Genomic DNA, 26,347 nt, shown 5'->3' with positions numbered 1-26,347 from the left:
TAAGTTTTTCTAGAAAAGGAAAAAAGGGAAAGAACATAGTGTGAAGGTGTTATGTGGAATGTTGAATGTTTTATAATTATTATTTATTTGTATAACTTTTTTTAACCAAACCCCAACTCTGTTTTGTTTAAGTAATCCTTCAATGTATAAAATATATTGCATTACAGGTACTTTTTAGCTGTTTTTTTTTAAATAAGTGTATTTTTGCAATTCCCTTAATCTCTTTTGGTAATTTATAGTACAGTTTTATTCCTTGATAGAAAAAGCTGTATTGAGTTTCATGTAAATTTTTTCTTGGTAAATGTAATTATTTTAAAATTTATAGTCTGTCAAAGACTAAAGTGAACATGAAAAATTAATCTTAAAGCTTGATCTTTTTTAGTGTGTGTTACTCCTTACAATACATCAATTACATATGTGTCAGTAATGCTTTAAATAATGACATAAATGGCTGTCTTTCTAGGCCCGAAATTCTTGTAAGTGGCCAGTCTTCAGCATTTTTCTCATGTACTCAGTTTGTCATTTGAAGGTTCATATTACAATACCACTTATAATTTTATATGCTCATAAATATTCTGTAAGTAAGGTGGTGAACATGACGTTTTAGATCTTGTGAATACATTATATCCCTAGATTATTATACATTTTTGTACAATAAAATGTACCCTTTTCCTATTGTCTGTAACAGGCGTGGGCAATCTTTCGTGACCTACGAGCCTATTACGTGTTCTTATTTAAGCTCGTGGACCAGCTTATCACATGATGTGACACCAGCATTTCTATTAATAGGTTTGTTTATAAACAAATCTTCTTCTATCAGTCACAATTTTTCTTTATTTTGTTGCTTGGGTAGTCTCTTCTCTGCTTTTACTAATGTCCCATTTCTAGGGATTCAGTTTCTGATGACTTCAAAACCTTTCTCCAGAATCTCACAGTTTTCAAAGTTCTGTACTTCCTAGTAAACTACTGTATCGAGAGCAAATAGTCGTAATCAGAAGCCCGCATCTCGTGGTCGTGCGGTAACGTTCTAGCTTCCCACGCCCGGGTTCCTGGGTTCGATTCCCGGCGGGGTCAGGGATTTTCTCTGCCTCATGATGGCTGGGTGTTGTGTGATGTCCTTAGGTTAGTTAGGTTTAAGTAGTTCTAAGTTCTAGGGGGCTGATGACCATAGATGTTAAGTCCCATAGTGCTCAGAGCCATTTTTTCATAATCAGAAACAGTGATGGCTATAATGTACTGCCTTGTGATACACCTTTCTCTATTGTCGCTACCTCCGGTCTGAAGTCTCATACCTTCACACTCTCTTTTCTGTGTTGTAGATATTCTGTCATCTAGCATACTACTCTTCCATCCCAGCCCTTGCAGTTTTGTTTGCAATACCATGCCATTTACCTTATCAAAAGCTTTTGAAAGATCAGTGGCTGTGCGGTCAAATTGCCGTGTCCTGTCAGCCACTTCCTGCTGAAAGCCAACTAGCTATGAATCACATGAAAGCTGTGTTGTGAATTCATTTTGTCTCTTCAACCTGTGCCCCACTTTCCTGCAAACATTCTATTGTACAGGGTGTCCCACAGAAATTCAGTACGCATTATATCCAACTTTCAAGTAACAGTGAAGTAACTAATAAAGAATAGGCAAAAGGAACATTAAAAACAGTTACTTGTTTAGAAGAGATGCTGGAACTCATGATCATGGGCGTCCAGGCACTGCTGACTTCATGTGACTACATTACCAGAAACACGCTGTAATTCTGCAGGTGTGACATTAATTTCTGTGGTAATGTTGCATTTAAGATCGTCTGTTGTATGAGGGTTGTAAGCATACACTTTGCTTTTTAGTGTGCCCCATAAATAAGTCACACAATGTTAAGTCTGGGGACCTTTACTGACGTGCTTGTCTGCATATGTTAATTGTGTGTAGAAAGAGTCAAAGAGCTCTTAAATATGTTGCAATGTTTCAAAGTGCAATTGAAAAATATGGGGCCAATAACAAGCATGCTGGACAGTGCATGCCAAATGCTTATCTTTGAGTGGAGAGGGTCTTTGTGCAGAATTTGTGGGTTGTCCTTTGACTGTTATCTGCAATTTTGGTAGTTTACGTAATCTGACAAATGAAGCCAGGCCTCATCTGACATGAAGTAAAGCAAGGGGTCCAAGTAACCATTGTTGTTGTTGTTGTGGTCTTCAGTCCTGAGACTGGTTTGATGCAGCTCTCCATGCTACTCTATCCTGTGCAAGCTTCTTCATCTCCCAGTACCTACTGCAACCTACATCCTTCTGAATCTGCTTAGTGTATTGATCTCTTGGTCTCCCTCTACGATTTTTACCCTCCACGCTGCCCTCCAATGCTAAAGTTGTGATCCCTTGATGCCTCAAAACATGTCCTACCAACCGATCCCTTCTTTTAGTCAAGTTGTGCCACAAACTTCTCTTCTCCCCAATCCTATTCAATACCTCCTCATTAGTTACGTGATCTACCCACCTTATCTTCAGCATTCTTCTGTAGCACCACATTTCGAAAGCTTCTATTCTCTTCTTGTCCAAACTAGTTATCGTCCATGTCTCACTTCCATACATGGCTACACTCCATACAAATACTTTCAGAAACGACTTCCTGACACCTAAATCTATACTCGATGTTAACAAATTTCTCTTCTTGAGAAACGCTTTCCTTGCCATTGCCAGTCTACATTTTATATCCTCTCTACTTCGACCATCATCGGTTATTTTACTCCCTAAATAGCAAAACTCTTTTACTACTTTAAGTGTCTCATTTCCTAATCTAATTCCCTCAGCATCACCCGACTTAATTTGACTACATTCCATTATCCTCGTTTTGCTTTTGTTGATGTTCATCTTATATCCTCCTTTCAAGACATTGTCCATTCCGTTCAACTGCTCTTCCAAGTCCTTTGCTGTCTCTGACAGAATTACAATGTCATCGGCGAACCTCAAAGTTTTTACTTCTTCTCCATGAATTTTAATACCTACTCCGAACTTTTCTTTTGTTTCCTTTACTGCTTGCTCAATATACAGATTGAATAACATCGGGGAGAGGCTACAACCCTGTCTCACTCCTTTCCCAACCACTGCTTCCCTTTCATGCCCCTCGACTCTTATAACTGCCATCTGGTTTCTGTACAAATTGTAAATAGCCTTTCGCTCCCTGTATTTTACCCCTGCCACCTTCAGAATTTGAAAGAGAGTATTCCATTCAACATTGTCAAAAGCTTTCTCTAAGTCTACAAATGCTAGAAACGTAGGTTTGCCTTTTCTTAATCTTTCTTCCAAGATAAGTCGTAAGGTCAGTATTGCCTCACGTGTTCCAACATTTCTACGGAATCCAAACTGATCTTCCCCGAGGTCGGCTTCTACCAGTTTTTCCATTCGTCTGTAAAGAATTCGCGTTAGTATTTTGCAGCTGTGACTTATTAAACTGATAGTTCGGTAATTTTCACATCTGTCAACACCTGCTTTCTTTGGGATTGGAATTATTATATTCTTCTTGAAGTCTGAGGGTATTTCACCTGTCTCATACATCGTGCTCACTAGATGGTAGAGTTTTGTCATGACTGGCTCTCCCGAGGCCATCAGTAGTTCTAGTGGAATGTTGTCTACTCCCGGGGCCTTGTTTCGACTCAGGTCTTTCAGTGCTCTGTCAAACTCTTCACGCAGTATCTTATCTCCCATTTCGTCTTCATCTACATCCTCTTCCATTTCCATAATATTGTCCTCGAGTACATCTCCCTTGTATAAACCCTCTATATACTCCTTCCACCTTTCTGCCTTCCCTTCTTTGCTTAGAACTGGGTTTCCATCTGAGCTCTTGATATTCATACAAGTGGTTCTCTTCTCTCCAAAGGTCTCTCTAATTTTCCTGTAGGCAGTATCTATCTTACCCCTAGTGAGACAAGCCTCTACATCCTTACATTTGTCCTCTAACCATCCCTGCTTAGCCATTTTGCACTTCCTGTCGATTTCATTTTTGAGACGTTTGTATTCCTTTTTGCCTGCTTCATTTACTGCATTTTTATATTTTCTCCTTTCATCAATTAAATTCAATATTTCTTCTGTTACCCAAGGATTTCTATTAGCCCTCGTCTTTTTACCTACTTGATCGTCTGCTGCCTTCACCACTTCATCCCTCAGAGCTACCCATTCTTCTTCTACTGTATTTCTTTCCCCCATTCCTGTCAATTGTCCCCTTATGCTCTCCCTGAAACTCTCTACAACCTCTGGTTCTTTCAGTTTATCCAGGTCCCATCTCCTTAAATTCCCACCTTTTTGCAGTTTCTTCAGTTTCAATCTGCAGTTCATAACCAATAGATTGTGGTCAGAATCCACATCTGCCCCAGGAAATGTCTTACAATTTAAAACCTGGTTCCTAAATCTCTGTCTTACCATTATATAGTCTATCTGAAACCTGTCAGTATCTCCTGGCTTCTTCCATGTATACAGCCTCCTTTCATGATTCTTGAACCAAGTGTTAGCTATGATTAAGTTATGCTCTGTGCAAAATTCTACAAGGCGGCTTCCTCTTTCATTCCTTCCCCCCAATCCATATTCACCTACTATGTTTCCTTCTCTCCCTTTTCCTACTGACGAATTCCAGTCACCCATGACTATTAAATTTTCGTCTCCCTTCACTACCTGAATAATTTCTTTTATCTCGTCATACATTTCATCTATTTCTTCATCATCTGCAGAGCTAGTTGGCATATAAACTTGTACTACTGTAGTAGGCATGGGCTTTGTGTCTATCTTGGCCACAATAATGCGTTCACTATGCTGTTTGTAGTAGCTAACCCGCACTCCTATTTTTTTATTCATTATTAAACCTACTCCTGCATTACCCCTATTTGATTTTGTATTTATAACCCTGTAATCACCTGACCAAAAGTCTTGTTCCTCCTGCCACCGAACTTCACTAATTCCCACTATATCTAACTTTAACCTATCCATTTCCCTTTTCAAATTTTCTAACCTACCTGCCCGATTAAGTGATCTGACATTCCACGCTCCGATCCGTAGAACGCCAGTTTTCTTTCTCCTGATAACGACGTCCTCTTGAGTAGTCCCCGCCCGGAGATCCGAATGGGGGACTATTTTACCTCCGGAATATTTTACCCAAGAAGACGCCATCATCATTTAATCATACAGTAGAGCTGCATGTCCTCGGGAAAAATTACGGCTGTAGTTTCCCCTTGCTTTCAGCCGTTCGCAGTACCAGCACAGCAAGGCCGTTTTGGTTAATGTTACAAGGCCAGATCAGTCAATCATCCAGACTGTTGCCCCTGCAACTACTGAAAAGGCTGCTGCCCCTCTTCAGGAACCACATGTTTGTCTGGCCTCTCAACAGATACCCCTCCGTTGTGGTTGCACCTACGGTACGGCCATCTGTATCGCTGAGGCACGCAAGCCTCCCCACCAACGGCAAGGTCCATGGTTCATGGGGGTGGAAGTAACCATTAGCATGTGATATTAAAAGTCAGTCGTAATAATGAACTCTTTATCTCCTGATACTCAAATTTCGGCTATTGCACAACACTCGCGTGAAAGGCTGTTACTTTCATATTATTTAGTGCATGATGACACAATGTAAGAGATACACCAGCCTTATGCGATAACCTCCTTCCTGACTTCTGGTACTTCTTATAATGTCCACGCGAATTCTGCCTGGAGTTTCAGGGTTCCTCAGTGTCTGTTACCTATTCCTCTGCTCATTCTGAACAGATTCTACAACTCTCTGTATCTTGTACCGATCTTGAATAGTGCTGGTTATGGGAAGTTTCCTACCAGGACACTTCACTTGAAACATTTCTTTACATTCCTTGATGGAGCCTGTGTTAACGTAACACTTTACTGTATCAATTCACTGTTCTAATGCAAAGTGCGCCACTTCTCTAACTGCATGAGCTGCTCACAACTACTGATGCGTGAACACACACAGCTGCACTCAACTTTGCATTAAAATGCAGTGTAGCCAACTTTCGAGACACTGTTGCCACTTCACAGGAAATTCAATTAGAGATAATTAACTGGTATGTGAGGCATGCTGGTTTTAAGTGGGACACCCTCTATATTTATCGATGGTCTCTCAGATATTTTACTTACATTACTGGTTAACTGGTCTGCAGTTTTTGATATTGTCCCTTGTTCCTCTACCCTTGTATACAGGTGTTACTACCTCTTCTTTCCATTCATCTGAGAGCACACTATTATTTATAAAGAACTCAAACCGGAATCTTAGGTCAGGCACAGTGCACACTCAAGAATTTTTTTTAGTATTTCTCCGCTTATTCTGTCCACCCCTGCTGCCTTCCTTGCACCTATTGCAGTGATTGAATGTAGTAATTGAATTACCAGTTTAATTGCTGTAAACTGAATGAACTATTTTCTATTGCTTGTCCTTGTAGGTAAAGGAAAATTGTGAACATGTAGAGACTAGCAACACTCAAACTGCTGGTGCTTCGGTTTCACGAAAGGGGCCACAGCAGCGTTGTGCTGATGGCATCAGAGAAACTGATAAAAATTCCAGATTGCCATTTGCCACTCCTGGTGAATGGGTTGGGCCTCCACCTGTAGCTGCAAGAGTGAAAAATGAACCTTCATGGAGTCCTGTTGATGGTGACGTTGATGCCTCTGTAGTCCCTCCAGCAGTGCGAGACACTAGTTCTGTGGCAGAAGATACAGCTGGTCGTGTTGTAAAAGTTGGAGATTCACTTTGCAGGTATGTTGAAAGTTATGGGAATGTAGGAGAGTGTTGAAAACTGAAGTAAGATCATTGCAGTTTCAGAAGACTTGCACCAAGAATGTAATGTGCAGGAAAAAAAAAACTATTCATTATTACTAATTACATAAGTTAAATACTGTCTTTTGAGACTGTAATGAAAGTCTTGTTAAAACCAAACGTGTTCCCCTTTATTTTAAAGCATCTTCAGTGGTCACTGTAATGATGTTTTTTCCTTGCTTGCTTTTGTTTGCTTGGATCACCAACACTTCTCACACTTTAAGTTACTGGTGTAAACGGTATGATCTTTAATCTCAGGTTTTTTGTTACTTATGTCATTCTTTCTTGCTTATGTCATTCTTTCTGTTCTTCTATGCATATGTGGTTCATTTTACCACACATAACTTCACTAACATAAAATATATTAATGTTTTTATTTTGTGAAGAACCATTGCCATCTCACCATTTCATGTGCTTTGTTTTTGCTATCTGAATTAGTATGTCCAGCTCCTTATTACAGTTGTTTGTCAAGTAGTACTGTGATAAGTTTGTAGAGCATACATCTGGGAGCTGATTCTGTGTGTGTTTAGATGCTTAGTGTAGTATTGTGTCTGTTGCGATGTTTTTGCTATAAGTTGTGAATGAGTGTTGGTTATTTTTTGTTGCGATCAGATGCTATCAGACGACAGTTTGGTCATGGTGCACCCGATCTCATTCGTCAGTTGTTGACGGGTGCAAGCAGGTTAGGTTAGGTCAGAATCTAGTCCAGGGCTGGGCAAATACAGTTTCGCAACCATGGGTGCTCGCAGATGTCCACAAGGCCTGCCCTCGGCTCTCCCACCAGCCAGCAGTACCCCCACCATCTACTCGCCTAGCCACGTACGTCACTGCACCGTGCGGAGCCACTAGGTCCGTTTACTTACCGCCGTTTTATCGCATTCGGTGTTTGTGATAAAACAGAACTAGTAGGTGGAAAATGGCTTTGGAGGAGTTAAAATCGTTGAAATATAAGTCCTTTGATCTGTAATCCGCAGTGGGAAGAAGAGTACTTTTTATTGGAACGCAAAGCTGACCTCAGTAAATGATTTGCAATGCAACATTGTCTTCACGGAAGAAGTACAATGTGAAGTGACATTATCAACTGCTTCACGAGAAGGATATAGTCTGTTCCAATAATGAAGAAAGAAAAGCCAGTCTTATCGAACTGAAATGGAAAAAGGAGAAAGACTTACGAATACAAGTAGATAATTATGACTTTGATTCACATTATTACTGTTATTAATAATATGTTATGTGCATTTTCCATCATTTTTATCTTTTCGTGTAAATATTTAATGTACGAAAACCTCATCATCCACAATGATGCAGCGATGACACTAAGCTATCATGTAGCTCTTATAAGAGCTAAAACAGCACAGCCCTTTGGCGTTTGAGAATTTGTGAAAGAATGTTTTGTTGCTGTCACAACAGTTTTGTGCCCAGCATGTCTTACTGTTTTTGGAACGGTTTCTCTTTCACGGAGAATGGTTTGCAGGTACATTGTAGAAATGGCACACAATGTGGAAGTTCATATGAGGAACAGGATCAAAGATTTGGTGTTCTTTTCATTAGCATTGGACGAAAAGACTGATGATGTATGTGATGTTGCTCAACTTGCAGTCTTTTTGCGAGGAGTTGATGTTCAGTTTAATGTGATTGAGGAACTCCTCTATTTAATGCCAATGCGTTAAAAAACAATGGCCAACAATATATTTTCGCACATTGAACATACAGTAGAGAAATACGAGCTGTGTTGGGAAAAACTTTCATAGATTGCGACAGATGCGACTCCTGCAATTATTGGTCGTAATTCTGGTGTCATTGCTTTTATACAAAAAAATGGGTGAAAGCCGTCAGTGTTCAGCGGGAACTACCAGCAATGCATTGCGTTCTTCACAGTCATAATTTGCTAGCAAAATGTGCCAAACTAGTTGGCGTGATGGACGTGGTTATAAAAAGTTAACATTCTCAGATCGCAGAATTTGGGACACAGACAATTCAAATCGTTCCTGGCAGATCTCTAGTGTGAATATGGCGATGTTACATATTTTTGTGAAGTACGCTGGTTGAGTGGAGGTGTTGTTTTAGAACGATTTTTTAATTTACCTAAAGATACAGCGTTATTCATGGATGTGAAAGGAAAACCGGTGCAAGAATTGGACGACTCTCAGTGGATTTTAGACCATGCGTTTTTATCTGACGTAACCAAGCATCTGAATAGTGTGGATGAAGCTTTGCAAGGTTGAAATAAGGTAATTAGCAAAGTGTTTGACACTGTTTTGGCTTTCAGGAGAAAACTGCTTTTGTGGGCAAAGCAACTGTCAGAAATGTCGGGTGTACACTTCCCGAGCGTTGGACTAGTTGTTAGTGAAAACAATTCGGAGCAGGAGGGGCTCAAAGAAATTTTTGATGGCTTTGTAATGATGTTACAGTCTCTAGTGGGTTTGAAGACTTAAATTGACTGGAATGCGATGTCATTTATTTGTGACTCCTTTGGCAGTTAATGTTGAAAATGTGCCTTCCGAAATTCAGTTGGATCTCATCGACTTTCAATGTAAACGTGTGCTGAAGGAGAAGTTTCACACTGCAGAAACCTTGGAAAACTTTTACAAATGTTTCACACGTTAACAGTTTCCATTGTTACTTAAAATAACCGCTCGTGTATATAGTTTTTTTGGAACAACATACTTCAGCGAAAGTATTTTCTCCGTAATGAAACTGACAAAATCGAAGCTTAGGAGTGGTCTTACTGATGCTCATATGACTGGTGCAGTGCACCTAATGACTAGTAATTTCACACCAAATATCGAAATGCTAGTTCAGAATCATTGTAAAAACATCCAGGATTATGTAAATTAATGTCTATGTCCTATTCGTATGTAGTACCCCTCCTCTGAGCTACACACGTCTGTGTAAATATAACGTAACATTTACAATACAAATCTGTTCGTTTCGTAATCCTTTATGTCTGTATCCTATTTGTGGCAATGAAAGTAGAACACGTTACAATGGTTCAAAACTGTTTCATCTGTACGTGGCCAACCATTGCATGGCACAGGATACACAAACTTCGGGTAAGCACGTTTTACAATTATGTCCCACACACGCATGTTGTGCACATACGATAGGCCCCCGACAACCGTGTACTGGTGCCGAGTTCACGGACACCACATACGCGTGAAATGACCTCTGACGTATGTGTGCTGCACCTTCACTACGTACGTTAGCTGGTCCATACTCAGCTGTGTGCATGATGCGCTCCTGCAACAGCATCACCCCCCCACCCCCACCCCCCCACCCCCAATGGACAAAAAATTAGTATGGTCTCACTCTAGGAGAATGCATCTGGAATCTGCACTCACATTAGGAAAATAAATCTTACAGGTTCAGGAGATTTTGGAGGTGGTATGTTGGCACACATCCATCCACACATATGTGTGTGTGTGTGTGTGTGTGTGTGTGTGTGTGTGTGTGCGCGCGTGCGCGTGCGTGTGCGCGTGCGTGCGTGCGCGCGCGCGAGTGTATACCTGTCCTTGTTTCCCCCTAAGGTAAGTCTTTCCGCTCCCGGGATTGGAATGACTACTTACCCTCTCCCTTAAAACCCACATCCTTTCGTCTTTCCCTCTCCTTCCCTCTTTCCTGATGAGGCAATAGTTTGTTGCGAAAGCTTGAATTTTGTGTGTATGTTTGTGTTTGTTTGTGTGTCTGTCGACCTGCCAGCACTTATATTTATATATGTTTATATATGCTAACATCCTTATGATTTTTTTTTAATGTTGAAAAATATGATAAGGAACGATATGTGAAACAAAAATTAAGATGATGAAACTTGTGATTATGGTGAAAAATCATGAAATTTACAAAAATGTTTAGGTAAGGCTAAAGGCTGTCATTATAGATGTGTAATATTTGTAAGCATAATTCCAGCATTGTAATGGTTTTCTATCGTAGTTGATCTCTTCTCTTCCCCCCCCCCCCCCCCCCCCCAACAAAAGCCAGTTCAATAAAATTTATTTATAAATTAAGTTACAGTGGTTACAAACATACCCATTTTTCCTACAGATGCTATTTTGCGAAAATGAACTGAATTTCAGAATTACCCCCTAACCACAGTTTTGATCCAAAAGTTAGGGAAAAATTATTTTAACTGTCTTTCATTATATACTTTGTGACAAGAAGACAACTAGATTTACTTATTTTGTTTGATTTCTAATGAAATTAATCTTACCTGTTTCATAATTGTGGACTTATCACAGCTCCCTTAGACTCTCCAATGCATTGCAGCTTGGTGAATTTAGGGGAATGTTGTCTTTCTTTTCATCTGTAAATGTTGTTGTTATGTTACGTTTTGGTTGGTAATTTCGAAATTTCAAATACTGATTATGAAGTGTTTTATGGAGTCATGGAAGTCACACATTCGTCTGAACATTCTGAAAATGTAACCCTTAATTGTACATTGCCAGGTCTAGTACTGTCTCCTGATTAGTAGTTTTATTGTAATCATCCTAAATGTAGATCATTGTTACACAGTGCTACTAACATGTGTTTCATGTCCCTGTTGCTGAAACCTTGAACACCATTTACTTATATATTCACTGTTGCGGATTCTTGTTGCTGTAAATCGGCTTTGTAGCACTGAAGTCTGGTTCCCGTATGTTAAAACTGCGCTTAGAACATTAGGCATGAAAATACTATGGATCTTTTGCCATTTCCCAAAAATGATGTAATAAATATTTTCTCTTAAATATGTGTATGTTTGTGTGTTCCTTTTCAACCAAACAATAATGTTCATGCCTGAAATAAGAGAACACTACCATTACCATTACCCAATTCTGTTAAGGTGCAGTACACTGATAGTCAGTATGCAATGGAGCCAGACGTTGAGGAACAGTGAATGGCCCATAATTTTGAAATGACTAATATGCTAGTCCAAGAGATATTCAGCACAAAAATGGAATTGTCAGTTTGGCTGAAAACACACCAATATAACATCTACCATGTATTCTTTGATTGAAGATAGTCACAGCTGCCATTCACATGGTAGGACAGCTTACTAGGAAAATAAAATTTTGTATCAGATTTCTGTTGATTCCTTTCATCAGTGAATATTCTGTCAACATTATTTTAGTATACTGTGTTATCATTGCATTTCCAGTTATGCATATACTCAATTTAAATGTTGGGCATGTGTATTACTTTCAGGTTGTCATCTTCAGAGTTGGACATACAAAAACATTTGCATGTTAGGAACCTTTAAGTTTGCTAAAAGAACCGTAATTTGTAGGAATGTAAAAAGAAAAAACTATATGCAGTAACTGCACTTCATGTTACTCTTTTACAGTTATTGTGTCTAATTAGGTTGTATTTTGTTTGTTTCAGTGATCCTGTGTGTCTGACAATTAAGGACAATCGTTCAGTGCGAAGAGATGAAACATCTTTGGCTGCGGCACAAGTAGAGGAAATTAAAGTGTGTTCTGATGAAAATAAGGCTACCACTACCACAAAACAACAGGTTCCCACGTTTCCAACATGCTACACAGCAAAACTTGAGAATTTTTGTCCGGATTGGCAGCAGACTGTAACGAACAGCTCTTTAAATAATGCCGACAATGATACTGTTTTGGAGGGAAGTAGGGTGGAACCACTCCAGAAAAGTAAGAGGAATCAATTGAATGACACAGAAGCTGTTACTTCACTTTTAACTCGCCCGAATATGAGAGACCATTCAGATGAGAATGTACCATTTGCTTCAAATTTGGTGCAACAGAAATGGTGGGCAAGGCAGTCTGAGGATACGAGCACAGTCCTTTCATCTCACAGGAGCAGATGGGGTAAACATAGTATCAAGAATATGAGTTCACCAGTTACTGTTGAGCATAAGAGGAAACGGAGTCATTCAGATGACAGAACACTGGTTTTATCACGTTTAATGCAAAAGAAAAGTTTGAAACCCCAACCTAATGATATTCTCTCAGATGCAGGTCCCCCATTACCCGAGAAGAGCTCTAGGAAGCTATGCAGTGATGCAGACACACTTAAGTTACCTTCATGTTCAGTCCAAGAAGTCTGTAAGAAGAATTCTGATGATACAGTTACTACATTCACATCCAAAGAGAAGAGGATAAGGAGCCAGTCATATGATAGGAAAAGAGTCACAACAAATTTTGCCCAACAGGAAAAGTGTAATGGAGATGCTGGTGATGAACCTACAATGAACGTTTCTCAAACGCAGACCAGAAATTGTAAGAGGCACATAGACAGTGAACAGTCATTTGCTTCAGCATCATCATCTCAACAACAGAAGCGGAGGCGAAACCTATCAGAAGACACAAATGGTGCATCATCTGTGAATCAGGAAAGTAGTACTAAATGTCAGATTAATGAAAGATTAGTTGCCAGTACAAAAGATGGGAAGAGAAGTTGGAGCAAAGAGTCTGTTCTCAGGCAATCGGTTGCTTCATTTCCAAATCAACTTAGAGGGAGGAGAAGCCAGTCTGATAACAGAAAGGTAATCACATCATCTGTTATTCTTAAGAGGAATCGCAGAAGCAAGTCTGTTGATGCATGCAGAGATATTTCTGCTTTGAACAATGACAATAGCTCCAAGATTGATGCTGATGACAGGCAGTTACTAGCTACTTCTACAACTCCACAGAAGAAGAAGAAGAAAAGGAGGAGGAGGAGCCAGTCACATGACACCTTATGTTCCTCAGCCTTGCAGGCAGCAACATCTCTAAACCACACCAGCAATGATCAGTTAATTATTTCTCCTCATGTTAACCATAAGGGCATTAGGAGGAGTAAGTCTCTTGATGGGAAGACATTCACGTCATCAGTAATGCAACTTAGGGATTATAGGCGACACTCTGTTGCTTCACAATCTCTTGTTATGCCTGTAACACAACGAAATAATTGGGAACAGGCCATTGACCAGCAAACAAACGTATCATTTCCATACCAACAGCACAGTTTGGGAAGCGAGTCTGATAACAGACATGCAGTTACCTCATCGCGAGTGAAGGTAAGAAAATACAATGAGTACATTTGTATACTAATGGAAAGTTCTGGCAGAATGTAAACAACTTGAGAACAAAGGTAACAACTCAACGAATAGTAGAGGTGTTGTTTCATTGATATGAATGTAAACAAGACTGAAAAGTTACTAACTTTTGGCTGAATCCTTTTCTTGTGCTAGAGTACGTATACACACATAAGCGTGTGCATGTACCCCCACCCCCCATGCAACTGTTCGTCTGCAGGTTGACTGAAATGAGGAGTTTTATTGGGTAGAGTGGGAGGCTGGAGAAAGGAGGGTTGGAGGTTTGAGGAAGGATGACAGATAATTTGGGGGAGGCGACAGATGTATTGGATAAGAATAGGTATGTGGCAGGTGCACATGATAGGATAGGAATGTGACACATGAGAACCAACACTTGTGAGTTTGTATAACACACATTGCTGATGCTCTGGAGAAGTGGATTGGGAAGGAGAGCAGGGGGTGAAAGTACAGGAGGAGATGTGAGGAAGAGGTTGAGGGGGTGGGCTTAGTGAAATTAAGGTGCTGAGGCAGTGCAGAGGTGAACGTGAGCCGGAGGCTAGTGGAGTTTGTGGGCAGGAAGATTACAAGAATAAAGGTTGCATTGCAAGGACAACTGCTGTCTATGTAATTCAGAGAAGCAGGTGTTGAAGAAAGTTTCCATATACTATGGGTTGTGAAACAGCCATTGAAATTGAGGACGTTGTCCTCAGCAACTTGTTCTACTGCTGGGTGAACTCTATTCTGAGTCACAGTGTGGCAGTGGCCATTTGTTCAGGTGGACATGCACATACATTGTGCTGTGGAGAAATTTCAGCAAAGCTGATGTGACATGGCTGCTTTAACAGGTGGCCCAGCCTCTGATGGAATGGGGTAAGCCTGTGATGGTAATTGAGTAGGGTATACTGGGTGGATGAATTGGATAGGTCTTGCATCTAGATCCTCCACAGCGAAATGACGCGTGTGGCAAGGGTCTGGAAGTGGGAATGTGATAGGGATGGTCCAGTATGTTTTGTAGATCGGATAGATGATGGAACACACTTTCATCCTAAAGCTAGCAAGTTTTCAGCCTTGTGTATGGGCCTGTCAGTGACTCAGTGCCTCCACTATTCAATATGTTGTTACATTTACTTTTTAATTTAGCAAATAAATTTGTGTTGTTTGATATCCCATCATTATTTTTATGCCGTGACTGTTAGCAATACAGCATTTTACAATATCCCTTGCTATTTGTAAGAGAACGAGTGGATCATTTAAAAAGAAGTTGAAGTACAGTTTTTTTTACTTGAAGTGTTATTACATTGCATTGTTGTAATTACGTTTGCGCCACTTTCCAAGTGAGATAAAATTTTTGGATTTGAGAAAGTTAGTTTCAAACACACTGTCCTTCCTTTTACAGTGTGACACAGTCAGTGTGTGAATAACCATTACAGGTTTTCTGTCTGTAAATTTGTGCACTACATGGTTCATGAATTAGTAGTGTTCTTTGTATCATTTATAAACATCATTATTCATTTTAATTGGGATCCTCAAGTGTAAAAGCCAGTGATAGACCATGTAAGATGATGAATCTTTGATATCTCGTACATCAGGCAGATGCTTCATATATGTTTCCGGGAGAGTCCAAAAGGTTTATAATAAAGAAATATGCACCATTGTGTAGAATGATTTGAGACGTTTTTCGAAAATACTTAAAATACACACTGCGTGTCAGTAAAAATGAACCATCCAGAATGGAAGAAGGTAATGAAACTTCACAATTTGAGAGAGTACGTGAAGTTTGATATCTCAAATTCAAGCCAAATTTGCAAAGAAACTGGCAGTATGAGCCCACTTGTCAGTAGGGCATTGCACCCACCCCATTTGCCCTTGATGGATGCACCAATTGAGTTAGGAAGGGTGTCTTAAGCTGTTGTATTCTCTCCAAAGGAAGCTGGTCCACAACTGTAGCAACTGGTCCTTTATATTGCGGATACTGCCATTGAGACGAACTTTACATGCATGTTGGTCCCATACTTGTTGTATCTGTGAGAGATCTGAGGTACTTGCTGGCCACGAGAGTACCTCAACACCACAGACAGTTCATAGATGTGTGTGCCATGTGTGGGCGAACAGAGTCCTATTGAAAAATAGTTCTATGGTTCTTCCACATGAGAGGGAGCACAAGAACACAGTATGTCTGTAACATACTGTTGAGCTGCCAGAGAGTACCTTAATCACCATCATCCATGACCTAAAGTCGTCCTCGATGGCTCCAAACACAATGATGCCAGCAGTAACAGTGGTGTGCCTCTCCAAAACTTCGGAAGAATGGGGCATCACCCCAGGATGCTGCCATACTTTCCCCCTCCAGGGGGCTCTTCTTTGGTTTATGATTTTGGACACCCGTGTTTTTTTTTTTCCCCCCTGCACTTAATACAACTTTTCACCCTAACTTTGTGATCCCCATTGTTGTGTTTGACCTACCATTCCTCTTCCAAATTTTATAGAATTTTGGATCGTTTGGGGTAGGTCACCCAATGCACTGTACATTCTGCATTTTGTGCCTTTCTTTCTTGGTACCCTTACTTTCCAGTAAAAAATAATACAACCAAAACTATAGCCATCCAGTTGGGGTGGGCTGGGAGGGGGGGGGGGGGGGGTCATCAGGTACCTGCGTGGTGGTAGCCCCCTGACACCACACCTGGATCCTCCTATTGGTACCTGCATTGGAAATTCCCCATCTGATGAGTAGTCTGAGCCCTTCATGGCTGGAGCTCGGAGACTATGGGCAATGGTGGCCCAGCCATATAGCCATTGCTGTGGTGCCTGTGGAGAGATTGGAATTTGTGGCACCAGGCTGGATGACTCGCAGATGAAGTGGCTCAAACTTGCTTCTGCTGGGAGCTGCACAGCCCCAGTAGTCTCTTCCGAAGGAAAGGATTACCGTAATGCGGAGTGTATGACGCCACAATTTTTCTCTCCTCGGTTACTCCATTGGAGGAATGTAGGGCTAAGTGACAAGGGGTGAAATACTGCCCACAATACAGTTTGCTCTAGGACCAACAGGGATTCCTTTTTGGCCACAAAGCTATTACTCTTTGTTAAACATCTTGAGGACAAGTGTGGCAAAGTAACAAGAATGTCGAAAATGAAAAATTGTTTCGCTCTGACTAGAATGATGTGCCCCTCTCATATTAATAATTAACAACCACGTAAAACAATAGTGGTTTCAAAATCGAACTAGAAGAGAGAGCCACTAGATAACACAGTGTATTCACAATGTTATCTTCCGTGAGCCCAGTTCCAAAATCATAGGTCTGTTGAAAAGCCACTAAGTAGGGGAGATTTATGGCAAGGTGTGTTGATTACCCTTTGTATTCACCTTTTTCGCACCTGAGAAATACGTTCTTAATTTTCTGTTGCTTTTGAACAACGTAGCAAGACATGTTATGGTAGACTATATCACAGCATTTTGTATAGTAATTGAAGTAACAGGTTTTAATATGACCGGGGGGGGGGGGGGGGGGGGGTAGCAAGTATTTTGACTCAAGAAAGGAAACAAAAATTTGAAAGTTTTCCTTCTTGATGTAATTGTCTTGGGTATATTAATATTTCTAAATGGTCCTTCATATAAAGCATCAAATTATATAATTCCAAAAGCTAGTAAATTAAAGAATGAAAAAGGTATTGGTGCATGACCAGATTTCTACTGTGGGCATCCATTGCAAGATGATATGCTAAATGTTGCTCTGGAATATTACCTTAGCGAGGGCAAAAATTACAGCAGACAAAGTCTTAATCACACTGATGTTATCTCTGTTAAAGAAAATGGTGAAAAAGTTAAAGTGAAAAGACATGACAAGATCAGTAAGAGAAGCATATCTCTTAATGAAAAGGAGAACCCAAATTTAAAAATTGGTCCCTTAGAATTTTATTACATATTTTTTTGAAACTTATTTGTTTCACAATTAGTAGTGTTGCAGGGAAGCATTTCGACTTTGCCGAGAACTGGTACTTCTCTTTGCAGAATGAAGTTCATAGTGACCACTGGCATTCGTCACAAGTGTCTATATTCACATGTGTTGCTCACTTCCTTGGAACATAACACTATTTTTCTATTATCATTGATGACGTCAATCATGACGGTGCACATGCATGTTATGAGCATGATAATTAACGACATAGCATCTAGAGGCCATACATTTCGCAACCATGTGTATGTGACGGATGGTACAGCATGTCATTTTACAAACTACTTTTATCTTTGTGGGCTTGGAAAATACTGTACAGAATTAAGAAAAAAAATGTGTATTGTCAGCAACAGCTCCTGGAAAAAGTGTGTGTGGTGGTTCGGAGATCCCTGTAAACATCTTGCGACAGAATTTAATCTCCAACATGAAACTGTTGTGCTGTAAGAGATGATATTATATTTGTACTGACCATTTCAAAATTACTACGAAACATTTAAAAAAAGAGACAAGTTTGGTCTGCTCTGAAGCCAGCGGCAGGAATTCTGTCTAGTCACTGCTGGGTTACATTCCAGAGTGGCATATACCGTATTTACTCAAATCTAAGCCGCACTCGAATCTAATCTGCACCTGAAAAATGAGACTCGAAATAAAGGGAAAAAAAAAAAAATTCCCGAATCTAAGCCGCACCTGAAATTTGAGACTCGAAATTCGAGGGGAGAGAAAAGTTTTAGGCCGCACCTCCAAATCGAAACAAAGTTGATCCATTGTAATATGAGACACAATTTAGGTCGAATGAATGACGATACAGCTACAGTAGTTCGGTTTGAGTCGTAAGCTTAGCAGTTAATCTATACCAGGTAGACATTGCTATGCGTCAGGCGCTCCGTCCGTATTTATACGGGTACCCTTCCTTTTTCACGTGCTTCGACTGGTTTGAATCGATTTGCTTATTTTGCTTTGATCTGATAAGTGCCGTTTTCTTTGTTATAGGTGTTTACGTCCCTCTAAGCTGAAAATGCATTACTGTACTGTGTCATGCATTGTTTGTCGCATTCTGATAGTGCGTGTTTACGGCCTGTCGCCGCTCGCGGCATGGCTTGCTTTTGTGCGCGCTACCGCCGCTTACAATTGAAACAATGGCAAGAGACTGCTATTTGTTGTTACTTACACTGCTGCTTTCTTTGATAATGATCAACAAGAACCTAATGATAGAGGATGTTCTGAATGAGAGTTTAGCGAAAATTTTTCTCCGTTTGAAAATCTTTGCGGCCGCTTCTTTAGTACATCAAATTCTGCACAGAAATTAGTCATCTTAGATTTTAAAATCTAGTCAGTTGCCGTGTTTCATTTCTGACAGTATCACTATTATGCATAAGAATAATACGAATATAAACATGACACGATATGTATATTCTTCCACTTTTGCTGTTGTCTCACTCTAGTTTCGTAGTTTATTGGGCAGACAGGATTTAAATAAGATAGCAGCAAACACGAAAGAATACATGGCAAAATGTTTATATTCGAATTATTCTTATGGTGAAGAGAATACTGCATGTGATTCACATTTCATCAGGTTCCTATTAGCAACCACCTCTTCTCACAGGTAGGAGAAAATTCAGAACCTAGAGTTGGCCATATTGACAAACATCCCAAACAGTCTTACCAGTCGGATTTTCGTAGTGCATTGAAATTCTGCTACATTTGAAGATGAACAATACGAAATTTGTATTTACTTCGTTGGATAATGTATAAAAACGCAGTGGTCAAAACTCGGGGCGGAGAAAAAAAAGCTCGTCTTCCACTTTTTTTTTAATGACGCAGAGGTTTTGGCACCAGTATTTATCTTTGTGCCTACAAAGCATGCCTGTGTAGCGCTACATATATTCGACGGCAGAAGTTAGTTGTGGCGGCACCTACCAACATTTTTAAGAACTTCCACTTGCTTTGCACTAGATTGTAAGCCACAGGCGGTTTTTTGGATTACAAAAACCGGAAAAAAAGTGCGACTTAGATTCGAGTAAATACGGTACATTGCAACAACAGTTCTCCACGAAATGCATCCTGTTTCTTTGTGTGAAATGCAGAGATCTTTGTTCTGAGCAACTTCATTTCTTGTGTGTATTACAATCAGTGGCGGGTGGGACAGATAATTTTGCTGCATGAGCTGCAAGATGTAACCATTATGATACCTTATGGTCCAGCAAATTCTTTGAAATGGCCATCATTAGCAGGTCAGTGTGCAGCTCCCATTTCCCAAGTACTGTCTTCTTGGATCATCCTTGTCCATGTGTGAATCCAACTCGGCTATACATGTTCAACGAGGAGCAGATGGAAAAAAATGAATTCATTTCAACAGTGCAGTGTTGTTAGAGCGTAAGCAGTTTTAATTCATGTAATATCATAAAGGAGTAAAATCATGACAGAAGACAATAAAAATTTGTGAATAATAGCAGAAACAGAAAAATATATGTACAAAGCTGTTTTATATATCTAATTTTTTTTAATAAAATTCTTGAACAAAATGAACAGTTGTTTTCCCACCCACTTATGAGACTGCAAATAATTATTTTGACTAAGATATACCAATTTTGCATTACATTCACTCAACATCAGCAATCAGTTTAAATTTTTAAGTGTCCAGGACTTCTTTTACCTTGAGAGTAGTTATTTCTGACGTAAAAATTTCTCAAATCCATAAGTACTATCACCAACTAACATAACATGCAATTTTTAGAATATTCAGGATGGGGGTTTTAGAGAAAATAATTTATTAAAGAATCGAAAAAATTTTATATTCTTCCATGTAAATGTAAAAATGTTTTAACAGTCTAAGAATTTCAAGCATTAATGTCATGGCTGACAGTTAGCAGTCCTTCCACTTTATCATTCTTCAAGACAGTTAACATTCTGTGACTATTCATATTTTCAAAACTTGATTTTGAAGTTAATTAAGTTAAATTTTCATAGTTGAATTTTCCAAATTTAAAAAGAGAAAAAAAATCTCGGAAGTGTGCGTGTGTTAATCATGTCTGACAGTATTGTTAACAAGGTTTTTATTGAAAATGAGTTCAAATCTCAGTTGCTTGCAGCTTTTTATTACAATTTTTTTTATTTTCCCTTTTGTTATAACATATCCACAAATACTCTTATGTAGAGAGGTCTATAATGTTTAACAGATCACCAGAAAATCAAAATATTTCAGTTTTTGAGAGGTGTCTTGAGAAACTTTTAACATACATTTTATTCAGAAAACTTTGAAATAATGTGTGACATTCACTCGTGACCTATATGCTTTGAGATGAACTCACCGTGCGTACTAATCATTTGTCACATAGAAAAAGTGACTGATGGTGTATATGCTTTACACCAATCAATCAATTGGGAGGGAGATAATATTTGATTATGTTGTGCTTCCACAATGATTAATGTGAATGTTAGAAAGCCACTTTGACTTTTTTTATTTTATGTGTGTTTATTAAGCCACTGGTTTCATTCTGTAGGGAGTTCCTCAGGTGACAAATTAGCACAAATGTGGTAGTGTCGCAAATTCAAATGCTAAATTTTCCAATAAAATGTTAAACAGCACATGCTGAAATACAACAGATATAATGTTTCACTTTGATGGCTCTGCTTGGTACTTCTTGTATTCCAGTATGTGCCTTCCAACATTTTATTGGGTAATTAAGTATTGTAAATTATGACACCTACACTTTTCTGCCACTTTATCTCTGCCGAACACATATACTTAATGACGTGTACATCCACACAGCAACCTGGTTCTCTTTCCCTTGCCAGTGCTTTGCTAGTTCTGCGTCAACAATCCATCTCTATTGAAGTGAATTACTGTCAACAGAAATGATTGTTTTTGTTTTATTATATATACTCATATCACACACACACACACACACACACACACACACACACACACACACAGTTGTTCCACAGATACGAATTTAGCAACAGTAAATTAAAAGTTAATGGAAAATGCATAATAATGTTTACATTATCTATGTCAATTGTTATATGCCATAGTTTAGTACAATTTTTAAAATGATAAACTGAAGTGTGCTTCATTGGTACTCATTAATTTCGTTTTAACAATAGTTTTATGAACCAGTTTGCAAAGCAAGTGTAGTTGAGATACAGTTAGCAATACAAATAGCAGAAAAATAAAATGTATTTCCATATGTTCTCTTTCGAATGCCATCATGAAATTGGGCACATACATTACGTAGTAGTGTATGGTTAACATACTTTTTTTTTCCAAAACAAACAAAATACCTGATCATGAAATTTTCAAAATTTGCAGGTGGTTTGGTTTGGGAAAAATTAGCATTTTACTGAAATTGGTCAAACAGCACATATTTATAAAGCCTGTAATAAACAGAATAAAGTGGTACAAATTTGACATCTGTATGTCAAATAATTTCATCATGTGGCCATTTTAAAATCCCACACTTCGGAAACTTCAGAAATGAACAATCAAAAAATGAAATGTCCAGAAAACCTTCATAATTTTGGATTTCCTTATTTTGATAGGCAGAATAAACTGGCAAAAAATTACAAAATGCTATACCATCAAGGTTTCTATTTATTTTTTATTGGTGGATTTCACATCGAATGACTTAGGAAGTGTAATTTAAGACTTCAGATTCTCATGTTGTCTTGGGTTTTCAGTCACGTTAAGTGGTTAAAACACCACGAGCTTTCAACTGGGCTTCCCTTGGTCATTGTCAAGTGTAATGACAGCTTCTAGGCTCCTGGTATGCCCCTATGTACTCCAGCTTTCCAGCTGTGATGTCACTGCTGCTAGTGGAATTACCATATGTGGCCATACATTGGCTCCACATTCAGTTTGCCTGCTTCATCCTCATAATTCCTGGATCTCATGCCACCCTGAGCTGCAAGGCACACTCTCTCTGATGGGTGTTAGCAGTGATTTTTATTTAAAAATCCTGTAACTACACAGCACCAGAAGCCGTTAGTGCAAACTGTGACACAGTTTTTGTCAGATTTGATCTGTATAGCATTACTAACTAAAACTATTTGGGGTAGTGTAGGCGATAAAGCTTCCCATACTCCTTCCATTATTTTACAGTGAACACTGTTTGTCGGACAAAAGATTGGTCACACTCACAAGTTATCTTGTAGAACTCAGGTGTTCCAAGACTTGTCATATCTCTAACTGGTTTAAGTAATTGCCACGTTTTTTTACGAAGGCTCGAAAATTGACTTGATTTTGTGTCTCTTCCGCACGTGACTGTCTTATATGACACGGAGCCGCAGAACAGCTAGAAAAACTTTTTTTTGGCCCCCCCCCCCCCCCGTGCACACTTCTGTGGCAGATGGTAATAGCAGAAGTGCAGTGCACTGTGTAAAAACAGTGGTACATTGTTACAGAACGTAACAGATGCAGGTAACCTGCCCTTATGACCTGAGCCATCTACGCAAGGTCTTCAGGCAATAGTTCAACACATACCAAACAAACGAAGTGATCTCGAAGAAGAATCACAATTTTTGTCAGTGTATGGCTCCCTATTGGCCAAGGTAAGCAGTCTGGTAAAAAGCCACCAAATCAAGTTGATTCTTAAGCCTCCAACTAAAATCCAGTAATTGCTGGGATCAGTTACGGCTGTGGCACGTCTTGGAACACAGGATGTCTAAAAGACACCATCCGGGGTGGCTCTTACGTCAGACAAACTCTGCACACTTAGAACAGTGCCAGAAGGTAACATTAGTTTTAACAGTGGGCTATAGAAAAGGTCATGGATCAATTTTGAGATGACCTCTGCTGTAGCTCACACTAACAGCTTCTGGAACTATGTAATTAAAGAAGCCATTGAAATAATATCAGATGGCACCCTAAATAGCAGCCTGTAGCTCAGCATGACATGGGATCAGGCGATCATCAGGTTGAAAGATAAGTCAACATGTGTCTGTATACACAGTGAAGCTGCAAGCACCAGTGATGTCACAGCCAGCAGATAGAGTATAATGTAAGGGCATACCAGCAGCCCCTCTGCATTCATTCTGCTTGATAATGACCAAAGTGTGCTCGGTCAAAAGTTTGTGGATTTTTAACCACCTGACATGGCTGGAAAACCAAGAAATTTTTATTAACGAAATTCAGTTCACCTGTGGAAGATGTCACAAAACACTCATTTGACTAAATCTTATGCTTTGGTAATCACTCAAAGACCCTTGCCTGTTTGAATCAATAGAAGAGCTAGGGGAAAATCCAGCAAAATGTGGCACATTTCGGTCACAGGATCATTTAATAGGTATGAGAGCATTAGAGGCTCTCGAAAAACTCGGTGGCAGATGCTACAAGAAATCTATTTATTACAGGGAGGTTTGGTGTTGAAATTATGAGTACAGAACTATACAGAGTGGTACAGCTTTGTTGGAAAAAGCTACGAGACCCCTCCCTCAACCCCCACCCTGCCATCTAAACCTGTATCTGCCACTTCCCTTTCCCTTTATACTGCCTTACCTTCCAGCCCACTCTGACTCTTCCCCTCCTACACAGTCATCCCTTCTCCAATGCCCTCTACCTTTCTTTCTTCGCTCACTCTTCCTTCCTCCTCCACTCTGTCTTCCCCTCCCTCGTAGATCCCTTCTCCCAATCTCTCCTGTATCCCCATTCCCTACTCCTTGCCCCCTCCCTACTTTCTCTTTCCTTCCTAACTTGGTGGTTGTCTCATAATCACCAATAGTTAAATTTCATTCAGTTGAAATGTGTGCTCTTTATGATTCATATGAATCACATTACAAATGTCATCCATTTTTTTCTTTCAGTCTGGATTGAGTTGCTCAAGAAATGGGCACAATTGTGGGAAGCGCTGGGGAAAGAGAAGAAAAATGACCTCCACACATGTTGGACAACTACGCCGAAATGCAGCTGTGACTCGTAGAAGGCCTTCTGCTTCTCTGATGGTCACATCAAGTAGGTCAGTGTGGCCACAGAATTCATCATCAGACTCTCATAAAGCAACTGTTGGTTCTGTCAGAGAACCAGGGAGAATTCTGCGTTCTGTAACAGCAGCTGTTGTTGCGGAATCACTTCCAATTGCCAAAAAATTGCGATCTTCTTCTTGTCAAGCACAGCCAAAATGTCACTGTGGGTGTGGCTTGACATGGAGAAAGGTCTGTGACCACTGTTTTACAAAACGAAGTAATGTGCATAGCAGGAATGTACCTAGTGTATGTAGATACCATTTTAAGTGACATAGGAGGTGGGTTAGTGTATGTAAAACCAGTAGTCCAAAGTACATAAAAGGAACATGGACATTTTGGTGAAACACGAAAGTGAAGGAAGCAGAGAAAAATACCTTGTAGTCAGCCCACAATAAACATTTAAGGGTGTCTCCAAATGACATGAATTTCCTAAAACAAAAATAATACTGCATTTGTGCATCAGTTATGTATATTTACAATTAAATTTATGTGCCTACATGTTGCCAGATATTACTCTTCAACTCTGAACATTTATGTATGAGAGATTTTGAATCGGTGAATAATGGAGCATATTTGATGACCTTTCTCACCTTTGTTCTTGGTACGTATTTCCATAACTGTACAAATATTGCTATATACCAGTTGATATTAAGAAATATATGTGTATAAAACATCTGATATTTTTAGATTTTTGTGAATTTTCATTGCACTGATAGTACCAGATATTGAACTATTTTGATTAAAAAATTGTACCAGCATACATAGTCTCAGTGTGTGTGTGTGTGTGTGTGTGTGTGTGTGTGTGTGTGTGTGTGTGTGTGTGCAGGTGCAGGCAGGGTGGGTGCACGCATGCAGTTTGAGCCATAAGTGGTTCCGCATGTTGTAGTACTGATCATTTCACTTTTTCCTCAAGCCTTTCACCAGATAATAAACTGTACTATACTGAAATGAGACAGTTTTAACTAGACAAATCAACAGTTGCTTCGTGTAATGAGATATAAAGTGGCTGCAACTGTTTACTGAAAGACATACACAAGGTGGTACAAATAGTTACTGAAGTATGTAATTACAATTTTAATTTATACTGATGAATTATATTCTTTATATTTATGACCAATGAATTATATTGTGTATATTTATGACCAATGCCTTAGGAAGTTTTGTGTGTATGGTATTACGTACGTGTATATATAAATAAAACAATGTATTTTTGCTGTTTGTAGAACAACTTACCAGTATGTCTAGCTACCAAAAATGATACAGTTTTTATTACTACTTCCTTTCAGAATTGTGATATTTGTCAGTGATTTTAGCTTGTAAATATGTAGATATATAGGTTGGTGAATGTTTTAAATTCTGCAGTGATTTTTTTTTTTTTTTTTTTTTTTTTTTTTTTTTTTTTTTTTTTTTTTGTAAATCAGAGTATACATACTAGATAGACCAAATTTAATTTAATCTGAATAATGTACTGGTGGTTTTTATAGTTTCTGAAAATACTTGCAGACAAATTATTTACCAGTGAACTGTTGAGAAATAGACTGATTGTGTAATGAAGTAATTCAGCAATTACTGTTAAGGCAAATTTTCTGATGTGACTGTCCTGCCAGTTCTGTATATTTTGGCTTCATAATAT

At 39.2% G+C, this 26,347-nt stretch overlaps 1 protein-coding gene across 2 annotated transcripts in view; it reads left to right on the top strand.

Moving 5' to 3' along the window:
- Positions 1–26,073, top strand: part of LOC126203400 (uncharacterized) — a 115,493-nt gene extending 89,420 nt beyond the window's left edge. Inside the window, exons 5-7 of one of the 2 annotated variants that reach the window (XM_049937707.1) lie at positions 6,416–6,729; positions 12,148–13,789; positions 24,556–26,073. In XM_049937707.1, the coding sequence (XP_049793664.1) occupies positions 6,416–6,729; positions 12,148–13,789; positions 24,556–24,984 (2,385 nt within the window). In that variant the 3' untranslated portion in view covers positions 24,985–26,073. The remainder of the gene's footprint in view (positions 1–6,415; positions 6,730–12,147; positions 13,790–24,555) is intronic. The other variant, XM_049937706.1, reaches the window with a different exon arrangement.
- The last annotated feature ends 274 nt before the right edge of the window (positions 26,074–26,347 follow it).

Source organism: Schistocerca nitens, chromosome 9, assembly GCF_023898315.1.
Source record: "Schistocerca nitens isolate TAMUIC-IGC-003100 chromosome 9, iqSchNite1.1, whole genome shotgun sequence".
Taxonomy (NCBI): Eukaryota; Metazoa; Arthropoda; class Insecta; order Orthoptera; family Acrididae; genus Schistocerca; species Schistocerca nitens.
The sequence above is the reverse complement of the archived record's forward strand: the minus strand, read 5'-3'. Positions and strand labels throughout refer to the sequence as shown.